At 29.3% G+C, this 21085-nt stretch overlaps 1 protein-coding gene across 1 annotated transcript in view; it reads left to right on the top strand.

Moving 5' to 3' along the window:
- Window positions 1-21085, top strand: part of LOC135140823 (E3 ubiquitin-protein ligase goliath-like) — a 77261-nt gene that overhangs the window by 48985 nt on the left and 7191 nt on the right. The window contains exons 4-8 of the mRNA XM_064071520.1: window positions 10834-10951; window positions 18384-18455; window positions 18503-18585; window positions 18639-18735; window positions 19050-19199. Of these exons, the coding sequence (XP_063927590.1) occupies window positions 10834-10951; window positions 18384-18455; window positions 18503-18585; window positions 18639-18735; window positions 19050-19199 (520 nt within the window). The remainder of the gene's footprint in view (window positions 1-10833; window positions 10952-18383; window positions 18456-18502; window positions 18586-18638; window positions 18736-19049; window positions 19200-21085) is intronic.

Genomic DNA, 21085 nt, shown 5'->3' with positions numbered 1-21085 from the left:
GACAAAAAAGTTGGTAGTCTAGAGACTATCTCGGCGACCCCTTGTGTCTGTTTTTTGAAGTAGTTTGAAAGAACTTCGGGGAGTCTTTGTATCTAGTTTTTGAAGTAGTTGAAAGAATCTCGAGGACTCCTTGGGTCTGGTTTTTGAAGTGGTTTGAAAGAATCTCGAGGACTCCTTGGGCCTGGTTTTTGAAGTAGTTGGAGAGAATCTCGGGCACCTTTTGTGTCAGGATTTTAAAGTAGTTTGAAAATTTCTAGGGGACTCCTTGTGTCCGGTTTTTGAAGCGGTTTGAAAGAGTCTCGGGAGTTCCTTCTGCCTGGTTTTTGAAGTAGTTGGTGAGAATCTCGGGGATGTTGTGTCTGGCTTTTGAAATAGTTTGAAAGATTCTAGGGGACTCCTTGTGTCTGGGTTTTGAAGTAGTTTGAAAGAATCTCGGGAACCCTTTGTGCCTGATTTTTGAAGTGGTTTGAGAGTATCTCGGGCTCGCCTTTTGTTTTGATAAAGAAGTTTGAAAGAATTTCTGGAATACTTTGTGTCTGGTTTTTGAAGTAGTTTGAAAGAATCTCGAGGATTCCTTGTGTCTGGTTTTTGAAGTAGTTTGAAAGAATCTCGGAGACTTCTTGTGTCTGGTTTTTGAAGTAGTTTTAAAGTATCTCAGGGACCACTTTTAACTTGTTTTTGAAGTAATTCGAAAGAATCTCAGGAACCCCTTTATTTGAAAGAATCGTGGGAATTCCTTGTGTCTAGTTCTTGAAGTAATTTTGAAGAATCTCGGGGATCCCTTGTGTCTAGTTTTTGAAGTAGTAGTAGATGATATGGTATGTTTTTAAACATTTAGATTTTGCCTATAATTAGAAAAAATTGACAAATGTCTACAAAAAAAAACGCGACATAAAAAGGTCATAAAATAAAGTGAAAAAAAAGGTTCAAGAAGACTATGAAAAACGGGGACAAAAACTGCACAAAAAAAAGAGGTGACGGAAAAGAACGACAAGGTAAAGGCGATAAAAAGAGGACAAAAACCCAGTAAAAACTAGGCGACAAAAAAAGGACAAAATTAAGGCAAAAAAGTCATAAGCTAAGCGAAAGAAGACGACAAAAATGGCAGAATAAAGCCAAAAAATGACCAGCCTAGAAATTGACCATAAAAAAAAACGATAAAAAAGGGGAGATAAAATCCAAAAAAGAACTAAAGGAAGCAACAAAAAGACAATTTAATAATAACTCAAAAAGTTGACAAAACACATAGGAGGAGAGGAAATACATACATAAAAAATACGATATAAAAAACATAAGAAAAGGTGCAAAATCCACAAAAAATTATGAAAAAAGGTGATAAAAAAGGGACCAAAAGATATCAAAATATAAGAGGACAGAAAAATCAACAGAAGAATTCGTTAAAAAAGCGACAAGGGAAGATGACTAAAGAACCGCAAAGGAAACGACAAAAAGGGATAACAGAAAAATGTGACAAAAAGTCGAAAAAAAAATAAAGGGCGACAAAAAGACCGAAATATGCGACCAAAAAAAAAACAGAAAAAGGCATAAAGAGGTCACAAAAATGTAAAATACAAAAAATGGAACAAGTCACAAAAAACACTGTATAAAGTTGCAGGTAAACATGACAAAAAAACCCATAGAAAAAAAAGCGACAGAAAAACATGACACAAAACTAGACAAAAAACGCGACATAAAAAAGGTCGAAAAATCAATCGAAAAAAGTGGAGAAAAATGCGACAAAAAAGAAACTAAAAGACGACCAAGAAAAATGACAAAAAAGGAAGAAAAAAGGCTATCAAAACACCACAAATAAATGAGAAAAAAAAGATAAATAAAAGTGAAAAGCACCCAAAAAAGGACCAAAAAGACTACCAAACAAGGGACCATCTCGGCGACCCTCTGTGTCTTTTTTTGAAGTAGTTTGAAAGAATCTCGGGAGTCCCTTCTACCTGGTTTTTAAAGTAGTTGGAGAGAATTTCGGGAACCTTTTGTGTCTGGTTTTTGAAGTAGTTTGAAAAAATTTCGGGGACTCCTTTGGTCTGGTTTTTGAAAGAATCTCGGCAGTTCCTTCGGCCTGGTTTTTGAAGTAGTTAGAGAATCTCGGGGACCCTTTGTGTCTGGTTTTTGTAGTTTGCAAGAATCTCGAAGACTCCTTGGGTCTGTTTTTTGAAGTAGTTTGAAAGAATCTTGGGTACCCTTTGTGTTTTGTTTTTGAAGTAGTTTAAAAGAGTCGGAATTGCGTAATTATTAGGGACGAATGGGACTTGCTGAACCAGCGTGGGAAAAAATTTGGACCGGCATATAAAATTCTCGATTTCCACCTGGTCCCATCGGTCCCTGGTTGTAATAAAGTAGTTATAATAGACAGCTGTTACTATTTTTGCAGAACCGAATCTACTGGGTATGGTCAAACTGGGTCAGAGGTTAATCAGTCCTTGGAGAGTACTCCGTAAGGGTTATTTTCAAGTATAAGCTTAAATTGCACTAATCGTACATAATTTAGAGGAAACAATTGGTACAATAATGCATGTTTGAATAATTCGTGGTATTTGATAAACTATATCTTGTGCTAAACGATCATGTACGTCTTGCATGGAAAAAGTAGTGTAGACACTAGCATTCAGAGCTTATGAATTCTCAGCGAAAAATAAAGAGTCGTTATTCAATTTCTTCTCTTATCACCAAAACTCGCTCCCACAATAATCCTTCTTTATCTAAATTAAAATACGATCCGCGACCCTGGACAGATATTACGTAATTATAAGCCCGTTATCTTCCCTTCGTTTTAAAAAAAGATAATTTGTTCAAACATGCACGAATTCCCCGTCGAAATAATTACATCAAACGCGTTTACACCGCATTAGCCAATCAAATCGATATCACTCTCGAAACTCCAATAGTCAATACCACCCACCTTGAACTCGGGCGTAATCCCCGACCTTAATTAATTTTTTACGTTTTCAGCGCTCGCCAGCGCTCGTCCGCTGCATCTTTCGCCGTACAAAAATCAAGGAGACGCTTTACTCAAGCGTGGAGATATTAATCGAGTCGTAATTGCGGCGTTTTTCGCTCGGTAATTGTTTCTCGTTTTGTTCGTCTGAGCCTGAATTGAATTTTGATTAATGCCGTTTCGGCATGCGATGTGTCAACATCCTGCGTCCGTCCAAGGAGGAGGCGATCGCCGGAAAATCCTTCAAAGAGGTGCTTCGAGGCCCTAATAAGCCCCACTTTGATTTTTTGACTGGAAATAATTCCGGCACGAATTCCCGTTCAAAGGAACATGATAACAGACGTTTTTCCTTTTGTGGAAGGATAATATCGCTGCTGATTTCTTCGGGGGATCGTTTTAAAGGGACGCGCACAAATTAAAGAAGCGAAGCGTTCAATGTTTAAGGGAAAAGGTTGCTCGTACAGGTGGGTCGGCGAAAATGGGGCACGCTTGGACGGGCAATTAACCCGAAATGGGGCTCTGGAAACGGGGAACTTATTAATGGATGGATGGGTTCGCTAATATTAGACGGGGGAAAGTTTGTCTTTCGGGAGATGTAGATGATTTGAAGGGGAAAAATTAGACAATTGAGAATTGGGTTATATTGTGAACAAAATGGCGGGGTTAAGTTTGAGTGGGGATTGCGAGGCGTTGATGTTGGGTTAAGGCTAGGGTAGTCAGTCGTCAATAATATGGTATAGTTTATGTCAGCGTTTCTCAAGCGGTTGGGTTTGGAGGGACGAATATGTGGGAAAGTAAAACCACAATGTGGTTCGTTTACCGAACAGATGGAGTGATCACGTGACTTGGGGGTCTCTTTTGAGAAAAACTGGTCGAACTGCAATTCTTCAATTTTTAATTTTTAGTTTCTTCAGTTTTTCGATTTGCAATTTTTCAAATTTTCATTGCCCTTTTTCATCAGTTTTTCGTTTTGATTTAAATTCTCGAGTTTTCAATTTTTAATTTTTCGATTTTTCGATTCTTTAATCTCTCATTTACTCAGATTTCCGATTGCAATTTTTTCGTTTCGGTTTTTTATTTTCTTTGCAGTTTTTCGTTTGGGTTTTTTATTTTCTTACTTTTTTCAATTTTTCGGTTTTTAAATTGTCAGATTTTTTATTTTCTCGTTTTTTCAGTTTTTGGATTTTTCAGTTTCTCGATTTTTCAATTTTTCGTTTATTTAGTTGACTTGTGATTTTTCAACTTTTCATTTTCTTGTTGCTTGAATTTTTGATTCCACAATTTTTCGACTCTTTAATTCTCTATTTTTTCAAGTTTTCGATTTGCAATTTTTCTTATTTTTACAATTTTTCGAATTTTCAAATTCATAATTTTATAATTTTTGATTTTCCAAATTTAATTTTTGATTTTTTTTGTTTCTCTTTTTTCATTTTAAAATTTTCACTTTCGATTTTCTAAATTTTGGATGTTTTCATTTTTAGATTTGGCAGTTTTTCGATTTGGAATTTATTTTTCAGTTTTTCATGTCTTCAATTTTTCGATTTGCAGTTTTTCGTTTGGGTTTATTGTCTTAATTTTTTCAACTTTTGGGTTTTTAAACTTTCAGTTTTTTTAATTTTTTGTTTCTTCAGTTTTTCGATTTGTGATTTTTCGATTTTTCATTTTCTTGTTTCTTAAATTTTTGATTACGCGATTTTTCGATTCTTTAATTTTCCATGTATTCAAATTTTCGATTTGTAATTTTGCGTTTCGGTTTATTATTTTTTAATTTTTTTACAATTTTTCAATGTAATAATTTTATAATTTTTGTTTTTCTAATTTTAAATTTTTTAATTTTTCGTTCCTTCATTTCTTCGATTTGAATTTTTCAATTTTTCTTTTTTTTTCTTTTTTTCTTTTGTTTCTCCAATTTTACGATGTCATTTCATTTTCATTTTTAAATTTTTCGGTTAATCCAATTTTCCAAATTTTGGATTTTTTCTTTTTTCGTTTTTTTAACTTTTAGATTTTCCAGTTTCTCGATTTTCCGATTTTTAAAATTTTCAATTTTGTTATTTTTGGATTTCCAGTTACATATCCGATTTTTCGTTTTCTTTAATTTTTCAATTTTTTTATTTTTTAATGTTTTGGTTTTATAATTTTTCTTTCAATTTCAATTTTTTCAATTTCTCAATTTCTCGAGTTCCAATTTTATCAATTTTTCGTTTCGTTTTATTATGTTTACAATTTTATCGAATTTTCGTTGTTGTAATTTCATAATTTCTGTTTTTCTAGTTTTAATTTTTCCAATTTTTCTTTTCTTCATTTGTTCGTTTTGCAGTTTTTTCAATTTTTAATTTTTTTGTGTCTCCAATTTTACAATGTCATTACATTTTCATTTTTAAATTTTTCAGTTTTCCGATTTTCCAGATTTTTCAGTTTTTAGATTTCGCAATTTTTCAATTTGCAATTTAATCAGTTTTCAATTTTCAGTTTCTCGATTTACAATTTTTCTTTTCGGTTTTTATTTTCTTTATTTTTTCAGTTATTCGATGTTTCAACGTATCCATTTTATAATTTTTCGTTTTTTTAATTTGAAGTTTTTATTTTTCGTTTTTCAGTTTTTCCATTTGCGATTTTTCAATTTTTGTTTTTCTTGTTTCTTCAATTTTTAGAATTTGCAATTTTTCGATTCTTTAATCTTTCATTTACTCAATTTGTTTTTACAATTTTTCGAATTTTCAATGTCATCATTTCATAATTTTTGTTTTTCGTTTCTTCATGTGTCCGATTTTCAATTTTTCATTTTTTTTGTTCATTTTCATTAAAATTTTTCGGTTTTCCGATTTTGCAACCTTGGATGTTTCAGTTTTCATTCAATTTAATTTTTCAATTTTTCATTTCTTCAATTTTTTTTATTTACATATTTTGTTACAGTTTTTATTTCATTTATTTTTCAATTTTTCGGTTCTTCAGTGTGAAAATTTTTGATTTTTTTTTTTTCAATTTTTCCATTTTACAAGTTTTAGATTTTGCAGTTTCACGATTTCTCAATTTTGATGAATTTTTTCGATTTTTCGATTTGTCGGTGTTCTGATTTTCAAATTTTTCTTTTTTCAGTGTGAAAATTTTTGTTTTTTGGAGATTTTTCATTTTTTCCATTTGTAATTTTTTGGTTTTCAATTTTTCGATTTTTTGGTCTTCAGTTTTTTTTTCTATATCATTTTTGATTTCTTTAAATTTTCGATTTGCAAATTTTGGTTTCGGATTTTCTTTTCTTAATTTTTACAGTTTTTCGATTTTCCAATGTTCCGATTTTGTGATTTTTTGTTTACTCATTTACAACTTTTTGTTTCTTCAATTTTACAAAATAAATCTCTTCGAGTTTCGATTTTTATATTTTTTAGTTTTCGAATTTTTCAACTTTTGGAAGTTTCAGTTTTTAGATTTTGCAATTTCGCGAGTTTTCATTCAATTTTTAATTTGTCAATTTTTAAATTTTTCATTTCTTCAATTTTTGGTTCTTCAGTGTTGTGATTTTCTAATTTTTCTTTTTTTTCAGTGTGAAAGTTTTTGATTTTTGGATTTAAAAAAAAAATCGATTTGTAATTTTTCGGTTTTCAATTTTTCCATTTTTCAACTTTTAGATTTTTCAGTTTCACGATTTTTTTATTTTTTATTTAATTTTTTCAATTTTTCGGTGAAATTTTTTGGTTTTTGGATTTTTTTCATTTTTTCGTTTCTTCAGTTTTTGATTCCTAATTTTTCTAATTTTCATTTTAAAACAATTATCCAATAATAATTATAATTTAAAACATTTTTCACTTTTTCAATTTTACTATTTTGAATTTTTTTATTTTTCATTTATTCGATTTTCGTTTTTTCTCTTTAATTCTTTCAATTTCTCGATATATACTTTGCAAATTTTCGATTCGATTCGTTTTTTCTTCTTTCCAGGACTTCGACACATTAATTTTTTTCGATTTTTAGTTCTCGATATTTTAGTTTTTCAATATTTCGATGTTTGGTTTCTTCAATTCTTCGATTTGCGATTTTTCCATTCTTCATTTTTTCGATTTGCAGTTTTTCGTTTGGATTTTTTATTTTCTTAATTTTTTCAATTTTTCGGTTTTTAAACTTTCAGATTTTTTAATTTTTTTGTTGCTTGAATTTTTGATTTCCCAATTTTTCGATTCTATAATTCTCTATTTATTCAAATTTTCGATTTGTAATTTTTCGTTTCGGTTTTTTATTTTTCTTATTTTTAGAATTTTTCGAATTTTCAATGTTATAATTTTATAATTTTTGTTTTTCCAATTTTAATTTTTTCATTTTTCGTTTCTTCATTTGTTCGATTTGGAATTTTGAATATTTCATATTTTTTTTATTTCTCCAATTGACGATGTACCTACATTTGCATTTTAAAATTTTTCAGTTTTTCGATTTTCCAAATTTTGGATGTTTCAGTTTTTAGATGTCGCAATTTTTCAGTTTGCTATTTCATAAGTTTTCAATTTTGAATTTTTCAATTTCTTGATTTGCAATTTTTCATTTCGGTTTTTATTTTCTTTATTTTTCAGTTATTCGATGTTTCAACGGTTCGATTTTATAATTTTTTGTTTTTTCAATTAAAATTTTTCATTTTTCGGTTCTTCAGTTTTTCTATTTGCGATTTTTCAATTTTTATTGTTCTTGTTTCTTCAATTGTTAGATTTTGCAATTTTTGATTCTTTAATCATTCATTTATTCAAATTTTCAATTTGTAATTTTTGGTTTGGGTTTTTTATTTTTCTTATTTTTACAATTTTTCGATTTTTGTTTTTTTTTTGGTTTTGTTTCGATTTTTTATTTTATTTATTTCTTAAATTTTTCGGTTTCTAATGTGTTTGATTTTGCAAATCTTCTTTTTTTCACAAATTTTTCGATTTTTCAAGTTTTAGGTTTTTCAGTTGTACAATTTTTCGATTTTCACATTTTTCTTTTTTCACTGTAAAATTTTTTGATTTTTGAATTTTTTTCATTTTTTCGATTTGTAATTTTTTGGTTTTCAATTTTTCGATTTTTCAACTTTTATATATTTTTTCGTTTCTTCAGTTCTTCGAGTTGCAATTTTTCCATTCCTCATTTTTTCGATTTTGCAATTTTACGTTTTTTCAGATTTTCGATTTTTCACTTTTTCAAATCAAAAAATGGGAAAATTGCTAAACTAAAACTGAAAAATCAAAAATGAAAAAAAGGAAAAAGATAAAGTGAAAACTTCAAAAAATCTAAAAATTGGATCAAGGGGTTGAAAAATTGAAGAAACGAAAAATTCAAAAATCGAAAGAATAAAAAAATTGAGAAGTTTAAAAATCGAAAAAGTGCAAATTCGGAAAAACTTGGTATTGGAAAATTGAAATATTGAAAATTAAAGAAATCGAAAAATTGAGAAATCCAAAAACGAAGAATATGAAAAGTAAAAATCAAGAACTTGAAAAATTGGAGAAACGAAAAACTGAAAAATAAAAAAACGAAAAAGTATAAAATGAAAATTTTGAAAAGTCTAAAAATTGGAAACTAAAAACTTGAAACGTTGAAATATCGAAAAATTAAAAATTGAGAAACTTAAAAATCGAAAAATTACTAAAATGGAAAAAACGAAACATTGTAAAATCCAAATAATGACAAAATAATGGCAATTAAAGAAATCGGAAAATTGCTAAATTGGAAAATTTAAAAGTTGAAGAAACGAAAAATTCAAAAATCGAAAGAATAAAAATCTGAAAAACGAAATATTCTAAAATCGAAATATTGAAAATTAAAGATTTCGGAAAATTGAGTAATTGAGAAATCCATAAATTGCAAAACTGTAAATTTAAGAAAATTGGAAAAAATCGATGAATGAAAATTTCAAAAATTGAATAAACGAAAAATTGTGATATCAATTTGAGAAAATGATCTTTAAAAAATCGGGTAAATGAAAAATAAAAATCAAAAACTTGAAAAATTAACGAAACGAAAAAAAGAAAAATAAAAACCGCAAAAGTATAAAATGAAAATTTTGAAAAATCTAAAAATTGGAAATCAAAAACATGAAAAATCGAAAAACGAAATATTGTAAAATCGAAATAATGACAATTAAAGAAATCAAAGATCGAAAATTTGAAGAATTGAAGAACTGGAAAATTATAAAATCGAAAAATTTAAGGAACGAAAAATTTTGAACATTTCGAAATCGAGAAATTGAAAAATTGAAAAAATTAAAGAAATGAAAAAACGAAAAATTGTTAAATCAAAAAATGAGTCCAGATATTTCGAAAAATTGTAAAATTTGATTTTGCGAATTTATTTTTTGTGATAAAACCTCATAAGTTAATAAAAATATGTACACCACAAATGCACAAGTATCTTTTTTTGTGAAAATAAAAACAATTTACAATTGTGAATTTTGGAAATGACGTCATCAGATTCTTGGTGGGGATAATTAGCCAATTTTGGTTTGGTTTATTAGGCATAATAGATATACAAAATTTGACAGCAATCGGTCCAGTAGTTTCGAAGTTTATCTGTCTAATTAAAGTCCGAACAGAAACGGTCATGAAAGTCGGGAACTAAAAAATCCCATCACCGTTGTATACAAACCCAGCATACTCCGCACGCTTCGCGCGTCCACGCGCCACTCCGCCGCCCCCCGCTCCCGTTTTACGTTATGACCCAATACCTCCACGTAAACACGGGTTAATTATAATTACGCCATCTGGCTATTTTCAATAACCAGGAAACCGCCGCCATAAACTCCAAGAGGTGATTTCGGTGCGGTAAATGTCACATTCTTCCGCATAGGTTGGTATCGATTGTTCTGGCTGGCGCATTTCTGGGTTAAGGATGCTTAAACTGATCTCTTTGTGGGAATAAAACGCATGGGCGACAATAAGAAAACAAGTTTATTTTTGCCGGAGTGGGGCCGAGAGGTTACGTAAATAAATCATTTTATTTCCGTTTAGCCAACAGCTGACGGAAGTCAAACCTTCCAAGTGTGCGGCAGGCTTATGTCAGCACACTTTCTAACAAGGAGGTCGATTTTAGCATATTAGAGGTGTTAGATTTCGACAGCGCTTCCGGGGAAGTGCAAGGCCGAAGTCGGAAAAATAATTGACACTTCCGCAAGAAGAAGGATGTCCACGTGGTATGCTAATGGAGTGGTAATTTATCGGGCGATTAAGGGGGCCTTGGAGATCAAGGAGATTCCTGCTGGGTTGGAGAGAGGGACTCCGATTTCGAGATTTGTTTACAAATATGAGAAGGTTTCACGCTACAGATTGCAGAACAATAGCGAGGTTGGAGCAGGATTTTACAAGATTGGGTTACATAACTATTTTAAATGTAGGTGTGGAGATGATGACATGTCGTGTATTGTTGGTTGCCTACAATTTAAATGTTTTAATTTTCATTTTTGGTGATTTAGCGCCATCTGTCGATTTTAGTTTGACAGACAGGGTTTGCGGCTTCGCTATTTTGTTCTTGTACCACTTCGCGTATTCACAGCTTTGGACTAATTGTAAAGTCGTTCGCCGCCGCCCAGACGCCCGCCATCGATCACTGCCCACACATAACGACTCCAACCACCTGGGAATAAATCCCTTATGTGTAAATAAATGTCGGAATAATCCCGCAATTCGATCCTGCGGCCCGTCCGGATAATCAAAGCAGGAATAAATTTCCTCGGAGGATCAAATCGAGTATCGGAAAAGTAAAGCGAGTTTTCTTGCAGGCAGTAGAGCGAAATTAAAAAAGTTGCGATCCGAATGAGAGGTTAATTGGGGATTTTTCGGGCGAAATTTCGTTAATTAAATTCGGGCCTGTGGGTTCTGGGTTTTAATTTGTCGAGGGTTTGGGGACCGGTTTGATTTTTGTCTCTGTTGCAGGACCTCGGTGCTGTTTGTTTCCATCACGTTCATTGTCCTGATGATTATTTCGTTGGCCTGGTTGGTGTTCTACTACGTGCAGAGGTTCAGGTACATCCACGCGAAGGACCGGCTTTCGGTAAGTGACATGGAGGCTTGAGATTGGGGGAATTCATGAAAATACTCGATTTTTACGGCGGGTTTAGTTTTATTTTGAAGAAGTGGCTGTAGAAAGTTCGTGCACAGACTTGTGGCGCCGGGGAATGACGATGGGAAAAGTGGGAAGGAAATAAGAGTTGAGAGCAGAAATTACAGTTTGGGGGATTTTTCTTACATGTGTTTATATTTACAACTTTTGAATTAAATTGAATAATTAAAAAATTGAGCTCTTGGCAAACTTACCAAAAAATCCATTGTGACTTTTTTTGTTAGGTTGGCAACATATTTAAAATTTTATGGTGGCCAACCTGATTGTCCAATTGACATTGAAAAAGTGTTTATCTGAACGTTTGGTAATGGTAACTAGCAACAAAACATTTAAAAGAAAACTGTAATTTTTAATATATTTCGTCAAAATTTACGAACGAAAATTTTAAAATAATTTTGTACGCAATTTTACATATTTTCATAATATGGAACTACAAAAGTGGCAATTTTGTCAATTACAGGTTCACTCCCAATTTTTGAATTTTTTTTTTCAGTGTGAAAGTTTTTGATTTTTCAACTATTAGATTTTTCACTTTTTGTTTAATTTTTTCAATTTTTCGGTGTTCTGATTTCCAAATTTTTCTTTTTTCAGTTGATTTTTGTACTATTTTCATATTTTCGATTTGTAAATTTTTGGTTTTCAATTTTTCAACTTTTATATATTTTTTCGTTTTTTCACTTTTTGGTTTGCAATTTTTCTAATTTTCATTTTAAAACAATTATCCAATAATAATTATAATTTAAAACACTTTTCAATTTTGCGGCTTTCGAATTTTCTATTTTTCATTTATTCGATTTTTCGTTTTTTTCTCTTTTTAATTTTTAAATTTCTCGATATATACTTTACAAATTTTCGATTCGATTCGTTTTTTCTTCTTTCCAGTTTTTCGATCGTTAATTTTTTTCGATTTTTGGTTTTTCAATTATTTAGTTTTTCAATATTTCGATTTTTAGTTTCTTCAGTTCTTCGATTTGCAATTTTTCCCGGTCTTCATTTTTTCGATTTTGTAATTTTTCAAATCAAGAAATGGGAAAATTGCTAAACTGTAAAATTGAAAAATCAAAAATAAAAAAAAGTGAAAACTTTGAATATCTAAAAGTTGGAAATCAAGAAGTTGAAAAATTCAAAAATCGAAAGAATAACAAAAATTGAAAGATTTAAAAATCAAAAAAGTGCTGAAAAACTTAATATTTTAGATTCGAAATATTGAAAATTAGAGAAACTGGAAAATTTGGGAATTGAAAAATCAAAAATGGAAAATTTGAAAAATTGAATAAATCGAATTGTGATATAATCGAGAAAATAATGTTTAAAAAATCGAGAATATGGAAAATTAAAAAATTAAGAACATGAAAAATTGAAGAAACGAAAAACTAAAAATTGGAAATTAAAAACTTGAAGTTGAAAAATCGAAAAATTAAAAATTGAAAAATTACCAAAATGGAAAAAACGAAACATTGTAAAATCGAAAAAATGACAAAATTTAAAGAAATCGGAAAATCGCTAAATTCGAAAATTTAGAAATTAGAAATCAAGAAATTGAAAAATTGAAGAAACGAAAAATTCAAAAATCGAAAGAATAAAAAAATTGAAAAACAAAATGTTTTAAAATTGAAATATTGAAAATCAAAGAATACTGAAAATCGAACAATTCAGAAATCCAAAAATTGCAAAATTGAAAAATTTAAAAATTAGAAAAACTCAAAAGAATGAAAATTTTAAAAATGGAATAAACGAAGAATTGTGATATAAATTTGAGACAGTGATCTTTAAAAGATCGGGTAAATGAAAAATAAAAATCAAGAACTTGAAAAATTGAAGAAACAAAAAACTGAAAAATAAAAAAACGAAAAAGTAAAATGAAAATTTTGAAAAATCTAAAAATTGGAAATTATAAACTTGAAAGTTGAAAAATCGAAAAATTAAAAATTAAGAAACTTAAAAATCGAAAAACTACTAAAATGGAAAACACGAAACATTGTAAAATCGCAATAATGACAAAATAAAGAAATCGGAAAATTGCTAAATTAAAAAATTCAGAAATTGGAAATCAAGAAATCAGAAATTGAAGAAACGAAAATTTCAAAAATCGAAAGAATAAAAAAATTGAGAAACTTAAAAATCGAAAAAATTTAAAAATTAGAAAAAAATCAAAGAATGAAAATTTCAAAAATGAATAAACGAAAAATTGTTATATAAATTTGAGAAAGTGATCTTTAAAAAATCGGGTAAATGAAAAATAGAAATCAAGAACTTGAAAAATTAACGAAACGAAAAAAAGAAAAGTAAAAACTGCAAAAGTATAAAATGAAAATTTTGAAAAATTTAAAAATTGGAAATCAAAAACATGAAAAATAAGAAGTCGAAAGAATAAACAAATTTGAAAATTTAAAAATTGGAAAATCGGGGAATTGAAGAATCAAAGATGGAAAATTTGAAAAATTGAATAAATATGAAAAATAAAAATCAATAACTAGAAAAATTGAAGAAACGAAAAACTGAAAAATGAAGTACTAAAAAGGTTGGCAACATATTTAAAATTTTATGGTGGCTTACCTGATTGTCAAATTGACATTTATGACACCGAGTCAGTAGCTGCGCCCATCACAAAACTAAAAACTAAACTTTAAAAAATGGAAACACTAAAATATCGAAAAATTGATACATTCAGAAATCGAAAAGTTAAAAATTTTTAAAAATCGAAATGTCAAAAATTCAAAATTCTAAAAATTGATATTAAAAAAAATAAAAGCCGGAATTTTTTTTCAGTTGTACGTTTCTTCTAGTTTTCATTTTTAAAATTTTCAGTTTTCCGTTTTTCCAAATTTTGGATGTTTCAATTTTTGGATTTGGCAACTTTTCGATTTGCAGTTTTTCATTTCATTTTTTTGTTTTTTCAATTTTTCGTTTCTCCAGTTTTTCGATTTGCGATTTTTCAATTTTTCATTTTTCTTGTTTCTTGAATTTTTGATTCTGCAATTTTTAGACTCTTTCATGAATCAAATTTTCGTTTTTTCGTTTCGGTTTTTTATTTTTTTTTTAATTTTTACAATTTTTCGTTTCTCATTTGTTCAATTTGCAATCTTTGGATGTTTTAGTTTTTAGATTTTGCCATTTTTCGATTTGCAGTTTCCCGAGTTTTCATTTAATCTTTAAATATTTCATTTCTTCAATTTTTCAACTTGGAGTTTTATGTTTCGGTTTTTTACTTTTTTTTTAATTTTTCGGTTCTTCAGTATTCTGAGATTTTTTCTTTCAGTGTGAAATTTTTTGATTTTTGTATTTTTTTAAATTTCTCGGTGTATAATTTTTCGGTTTTCAATTTTTATCGATTTTTCAACTTTTAAATTTTTTTTTCGTTTTTTCAATTTTAGATTTTTCAGTTTCTCGATTTTTCAATTTTTCGTTTCTTCAGTGTTTGAATTGCAATTTTTCTAGTTTTCATTTTAAAACAATTATCTAATAATATTTATAATTTTAAACATTTATCAATTTTTCAATTTTACTGTTTTACGATTTTTCAACTTTTAGATTTTTTTTTCATTTTGTCGTTTCGTTTTTTCTTTTTCTTTTTAAATCTCTCGATTTTCAGATTTTCAACCTTTCATTTTTTCCGTTTCTTCATTTCTTCGATTTGCAATTTTTCGATTCTTCTTTTTTTTGATTTTCCATTTTTTTAAATGAAAAAACGAAAAAGTATAAAGTGAAAACTCTAGAAATTGAAGAAGTTGAAAAATTGAAGAAAGGAAACATTCAAAAATCGAAAGAATTAAAAAAAATGAGAAATTTAAAAATAGAAAAAGTGCAACATCGGAAAATAAAGAAAATGAAAAACCGAGGAATTGTTATATAAAATCGAGAAAATGATCTTTAAGAAATTGAGAAGATGAAAAATGAAAATTAAGAACTTGAAAAATTGATAACTCCAGAAATCGAAAAGTTGAAAAATTTTAAAAATTAAAATGCCAAAAATCCAAAATTCTAACAATTGATGTATTAAAAAAATTAAAAGCCGGAAATTTTAATTTTCTTCAATTTTACGTTCCTTTGGTTTTTCAATTTTTTTGTTTCTTTAATTTTTTGTATCTTCTAGTTTTCATTTTTAAAATTTTCAGTTTTCCGTTTTTCCAAATTTTGGATGTTTCAATTTTTGGATTTGGCAACTTTTCGATTTGCAGTTTTTCATTTCGGTTTTTTATTTTCTTTATTTTTTCAGTTATTCGATTTTTCAACGTTTCGACTTCATAGGTCTTTGATTTTTCAATTTTAATTTCTTCAGTTTCTCGATTTTTCAATTTTTCGTTTTTCTTGTTTCCTAAATTTTCGAATTTGCAATTTTTCGTTTCAGTTTTTATTTTTTTTATTTTTACAATTTTTTGTTCCTCATTTGTTCTCTTTGGATGTTTTAGTTTTTAGATTTTGCAATTTTTCGATTTGCAGTTTCTCGAGTTTATTTAATTTTTAAATATTTCATTTCTTCAATTTTTCAATTTGGAATTTTGTTTCGTTTTTTTTCGTTTCTTCATTTCTTCGATTTGCAATTTTTCGATTCTTCATTTTTTCGATTTTTCACTTTTTTAAATGAAAAAACGGGAAAATTGCTAAACTGTAAAATTGAGAAATCAAAATTGAAAAAACGAAAAAGTATAAAGTGAAAACTCTAGAATTGGGAAATCCAGAAGTTCAAAAATTGAAGAAAGGAAAAATTCAAAAATCGAAAGAATAGAAAAAATGAGAAACTTAAAAACAGAAAAAGTTCAAAATCGGAAAATCGAATAATTGAGAAATTCAAAAATTCCAAAAGTTTTAAAATTGGAAAATAGGGGAATTGAAAAGTCAAAGATTGAACTTTTGAAAAATTGAATAAACGAGAAATGCTAAAATCGAAAGAAACATAAAAAAATTAAAGGAAATGAAAAACCGAGCAATTGTCATATAAAATCGAGAAAATGATCTTTAAAAAATTGAGGATATGAAAAAATGAAAATCAAGAACTGAAAAATTGATAACTCCGAAACCAAAAAGTTGAAAAATTTTAAAAATTGAAATGTCAAAAATCCAAAATTTTAATTTTTTTCAGTTTTACGTTTCTTTAGTTTTTCAATTTTTTCGTTTCTTTAATTTTTTTATATTTTCTAGTTTTCATTTTTAAAATTTTCAGTTTTCCATTTTTCCAAATTTTGGATGTTTCAATTTTTGGATTTGGCAACTCTTCGATTTGCAGTTTTTCATTTCGGTTTTTTATTTTCTTTGTTTTTTCAGTTATTCGATTTTTCAACGTTTGGATTTCATAATTTTTTGTTTTTTCGATTTTTGGTTTCAGCAGTTCTAATATTTGCGATTTATCAATTTTTCATTTTTCTTGTTTCTTAAATTTTTGATTCTACAATATTTCGAATCTTTAATCTTCCATTTATTCAAATTTTTGGTTTTTAATTTGTACAATTTTTCGAATTTTCAGTGTTATAATTTTGATTTTTGTATTTCCAATTTTTAAATTTTTCAATTTTACGTTTCCTCAGTTTTCAATTTGTAATTGTTCAGTTTTTCATATTTTTTTGTTGTTTTTTTTTCAATTTCACTTCCAGTTCTCATTTTTAAAATTTTCAGTTTTCCGTTTTTTCCAACTAATGCACTGGCAATTTTTTGATTTGCAGTTTTTCATTTCGGTTCTTTATTTTCTTAATTTTTTCACTTATTCGATTTTTCAACGTTTCGATTTTATAATTTTTTGATTTTTCAATTTTAATTTCTTCAGTTTTTCGATTTTTAAATTTTTCGTTTTTCTTGTTTCCTGAATTTTTGATTCTGCAATTTTTCGATTCTTTAATCTTCATTTATTCAAATTTTCGATTTCTCGTTTCGGTTTTTTTTTTCAATTTTTCAGTTCTTCAGTGTTCTGACTTTCCAGGTTTTTTTTCAGTGTGAAATTTTTTGATTTTTGTATTTTTTTCAGTTTCTCGATTCATAATTTTTCGTATTTTCAATTTTTATCGATTTTTCAACTTTTAAATTTTTTTTCGTTTCTTCAGTGTTTGAATTGTAATTTTTCTAGTTTTCATTTTAAAATTGGAAAATCGGGGAATTGAAAAATCAAAGATTGAAAATATGAAAAATTGATAAACGAGAAATTATAAAATCGAAAGAAACATAAAAAAATAAGGGAAATGAAAAACCGAGGAATTGTCATATCAAATCGAGGAAATGATCTTTAAAAAATTGAGAGTATGAAAAATGAAAATCAAGAACTTGAAAAATTGATAACTCCAGAAATCGAAAAGTTGAAAAATTGAAAAATCGAAAAATGTAAAATTTATGTGAAATATAAAAGTAGAAAAATTGAAAAATCGAAAAACTAAAGAAATTAATAAAACGAGAAGTCGAGGAATCGAAAAGGTTACAATAAATTTTTGAACACAATTTTACGTATTTTCACAATATGGAAATTAAAAAATTGCATTTTTAAATATTTTTTTTTTTAATTTCTTAAATTAGGGGTTCAAAAATCAAAAGCGTATTTTCAGGTATTTGGAAAAACTTACAAATTGTACTTTAAATACCGAGTGACTCTTAGTGTTTGTGATTTTTGTTCTCTGGTTGCCAACATATTTAAAATTTTATGGTGACACCTGATTGTCAAATTGAAATGTGACTTCACTTCAGTAGCCACCCCACATTGTTTTTTTTTTTTTGGCACGCTCATGTCAAAATTGACAACTGTTGACATTGCTGCCAAGAATTCAGCATCGCCAACTCAAAATTTGTGTGACTTTGAGACCACCACCTGTTGATTCAAGTTGGTAGCGCTGTAAAATTCCCATTATAATTAAAATGATTCAAGATAGTACGAATAAGTATAATGACAGCGTAATTATCGTCATTTGCCACATCGTATTAAAACAAGATTAAACATAGTGAAGTTCCCATTTATTCCAAAACTACATCATTACCTAGTGTCGTTTCAAGGTAAATTGCCGCGTTGATCGATCTTCAGAATGCCTAAACAGACATTAATTTCAATGTAGCGCTTTATCAATGCATCAAATATTTAAAACCGCGCTCGTTTCAATTGGAAATCAGAATCTTGAGGATCCAGAGACTTTATAGTCGTTTCATTGTATTTTTAGTTTGTGTGGTCGTAAACTTGAGTCGACGATGAGTTCGAATCAGCCCGGCTTTTCTCAGACAAAGACGAACGCAGTAAATACGTGCAGTCTAGAGGCGATAAATCATACGTAATGCATAATTGTGCATTAGCCTCAAGGATTCAAGGAAATGTTGTTAGCGTGGGTGTCGCTTCCAAATTAAAATAAAAGCCGGAATTACGCAGCCACCGTTTTAAAAATTGTTGGATTTTTTGCAGCGGAGGCTCGGAAACGCCGCAAAGAAAGCCCTCTCTAAAATCCCGACCAAAAACATCAAATCCGAGGACAAAGTAAGTTATCTTCCGTAATCCAATCCGCACTCAGTATCCAATTTCAGGAAGTTCAAGGAGACGGCGAATGCTGCGCCATTTGCATTGAACCGTACAAAATATGTGATGTTTTACGCATACTACCTTGCGGGTAAGTGCTATTTACGGTGAATCGGTGCCGCTTAGTCAGAATGGTGGTTACAGGCACGAGTTCCACAAGAGCTGCATCGACCCTTGGTTACTCGAACACCGCACATGTCCCATGTGCAAGATGGACATCTTGAAGCATTATGGATTTGTGGTCAGTGTTTCCATATACCCTCCCACCAGCTATACCTACTAGCGATAGTAGATATAGTCATTTCTGTGATAGCACATTCTGCCTTTCTCCTTGTAGCTACTTTGTTTCCAAAAATGCACTTTCAGGTGGAGGTAATTGCTAGATTATTTATTAGTTTTAGGCGAGTTTTTGTTGACACTTCATTTCATGCATGTGACGATCGAGATGTATTATCACAGAGTCGCTGCTTTGCTTCTCACGGCATCATCACATTCAAAACGCACACTCTGAGATAATTCGGGCGAATAACCTACTTATTTCGGTTTGTTGTGCAGTTCTCGGGCAGCCAAGAAAGCATCCTGCAGATGGAAGTAGAAGAAATCGTAGTTTTAGAGTCAGCGGAGAGTCGTTCAACTAGTCCGAGACGAGGCGGAGGGATCAGTCCATTGCCTGAGATACGGGCCGTCGTCATCGGCGACCGTCAGGTACAAGACAAACATTCTATTATTAGCTGCAGGAGTGACAACAAAGGCGCAAGGTTAACCGGACCTTGCACGGAAAACTCAAACAAAGACGATTCGAGATACGAGCCGAGATTCAGCGCGATATCGAACCGGCTTTGGAAAGAAAGGGTTCGAGGCATTAAATCGGAAAATTGGGTTTGGAAATGGAGTTTCCACACTTTAACGGTTATGACCCGCGATATCAGTTTTTGACGGGCTAAATTGGCTTTTGGAAAAACAAATTTAATTTTAATAGTGAATATGTCCTTTTTGAGAGACTTGAAAAGTTGGAAGATGTGTTAGGAAATGTCACAAATAACATTTTTCGTGATTTAGGTACGCTTGAGTGTATCTTGATGACCCAGAATGCCTAAAACTCGTTCGTATGCTTTTACTACGAAAATTTTATGAGAAATCTAATGTCACTGGTCTATTTGAAATCGAGATTATTTAGATAAACGTGAGTGTGTTGGCGACCCAGAATGCCCAAAATTAGTGTTTGGAAATGTTTGTGATTTTTTTGTCGGGTTGGCAACATGTTTCAAGTTTTATGATGGCATACCTGATTGTCAAATTGAAGTTACTAGCTGTCAAAATTGTACCGTGAGCTGCCAATAAAAATGTCTGAGCAAATTTTTGAAAATATGAAACTGTAAAAATTGTCAAAAATGGCATTGTCAAGAGTAAAAATTGACGCTGTGAATCGTATTCTAGCATTCATTAAACTAAATCGTAATTCTTCAACTGTGACGTTCCATATTTTCAAAAGTTGGATGCAGGAATTTTTTAACCATTTTTTTCGAGTTCTGCAGAGCCTCTTACCATCTAGCAAATGCGTCATTTTTTCATCACCCTGTATATTTAAAGTAGATAACCAATGGGAAAAAATGCTTTTCGAAATGTCGATAAATCCAGAAATCGAAACATTCTCAAAATGCAAATGTTGAAAAAATTTGAAAAATCGAAGACGAAAAATTTTAAAAATCAAAAACCAAAATGTCGAGAAATCGAAATATTAAGAAAATTAAAAAATGAGATTGAAAAATTGTAAAATGTAAAATCTAGAATTTCGAAAAATTGAAAAATCAAAAAAAAATGAGAAACAGAAAAATTGAGAAATTGGAAAACCCCGAAAAATCAAGAAATCAAACACTCGAAAATTCAACATGTCGAAAAATCGAAAAATTCCAAAACTGAAATATGTATTGCAAATTAGGTGAGGCCATAAAACGGAAAATTGAAAAATCCCAAAACTGAAACGAAAAATTGGAAAATTGAAAAAAAAAAATGGAGATAAGAAGAAATCGAAAAGTCGAGAAATCGTGAAAAGGGAAAATTGAGAAATCGAAAAATTGAAATATCGAAACATTGAAAAGCTGGTAAATCGAAAAAGCGAGAAATCGAAATAAAAAAATTTAAAAATCTGGAAAATCGAATAATCGAAACGTCGAAATTTTAATAAATCGAGAAGTCGAAAAATTGTAAAATCGAAAAATCAAAAATTTTAACATTCGAAAAAATTAAAAACCGCAAAATTTGAATCCGAGAAGTTGTGAAATCGAATGATCGACAAAAATTGAAAAGTCGAGAAAACGAAAAATTAAAATGTCGGAAAATTGAAAAATCTAAAATTTAAAAAAATGGGAAAACTGAAAAATCGAGAACTCGAAAATTTAACAAATAGAAAAATCGAAAAATCCCAAAAGTGAAATATGTACTGAAAATTTGGTGAGGCCATAAAACGAAAAATTGAAAAATCCCAAAACAACAAAAAATTGGAAAATTGAAAAAAAAAAATCGAGATAAGAAGAAATCGAAAAGTCGAGAAATCGTGAAAAGGGAAAATTGAGAAATCGAAAAATTGAAAT

The sequence above is a fragment of the Zophobas morio genome, unplaced genomic scaffold (genome assembly GCF_036711695.1).
Source record: "Zophobas morio isolate AGI-343-1 ecotype UQ-CSIRO unplaced genomic scaffold, CSIRO_AGI_Zmor_V1 ptg000041l, whole genome shotgun sequence".
NCBI lineage: Eukaryota > Metazoa > Arthropoda > Insecta > Coleoptera > Tenebrionidae > Zophobas > Zophobas morio.
Note: the sequence above shows the minus strand (reverse complement) of the source record. Positions and strands in the feature narration are given on the sequence as shown.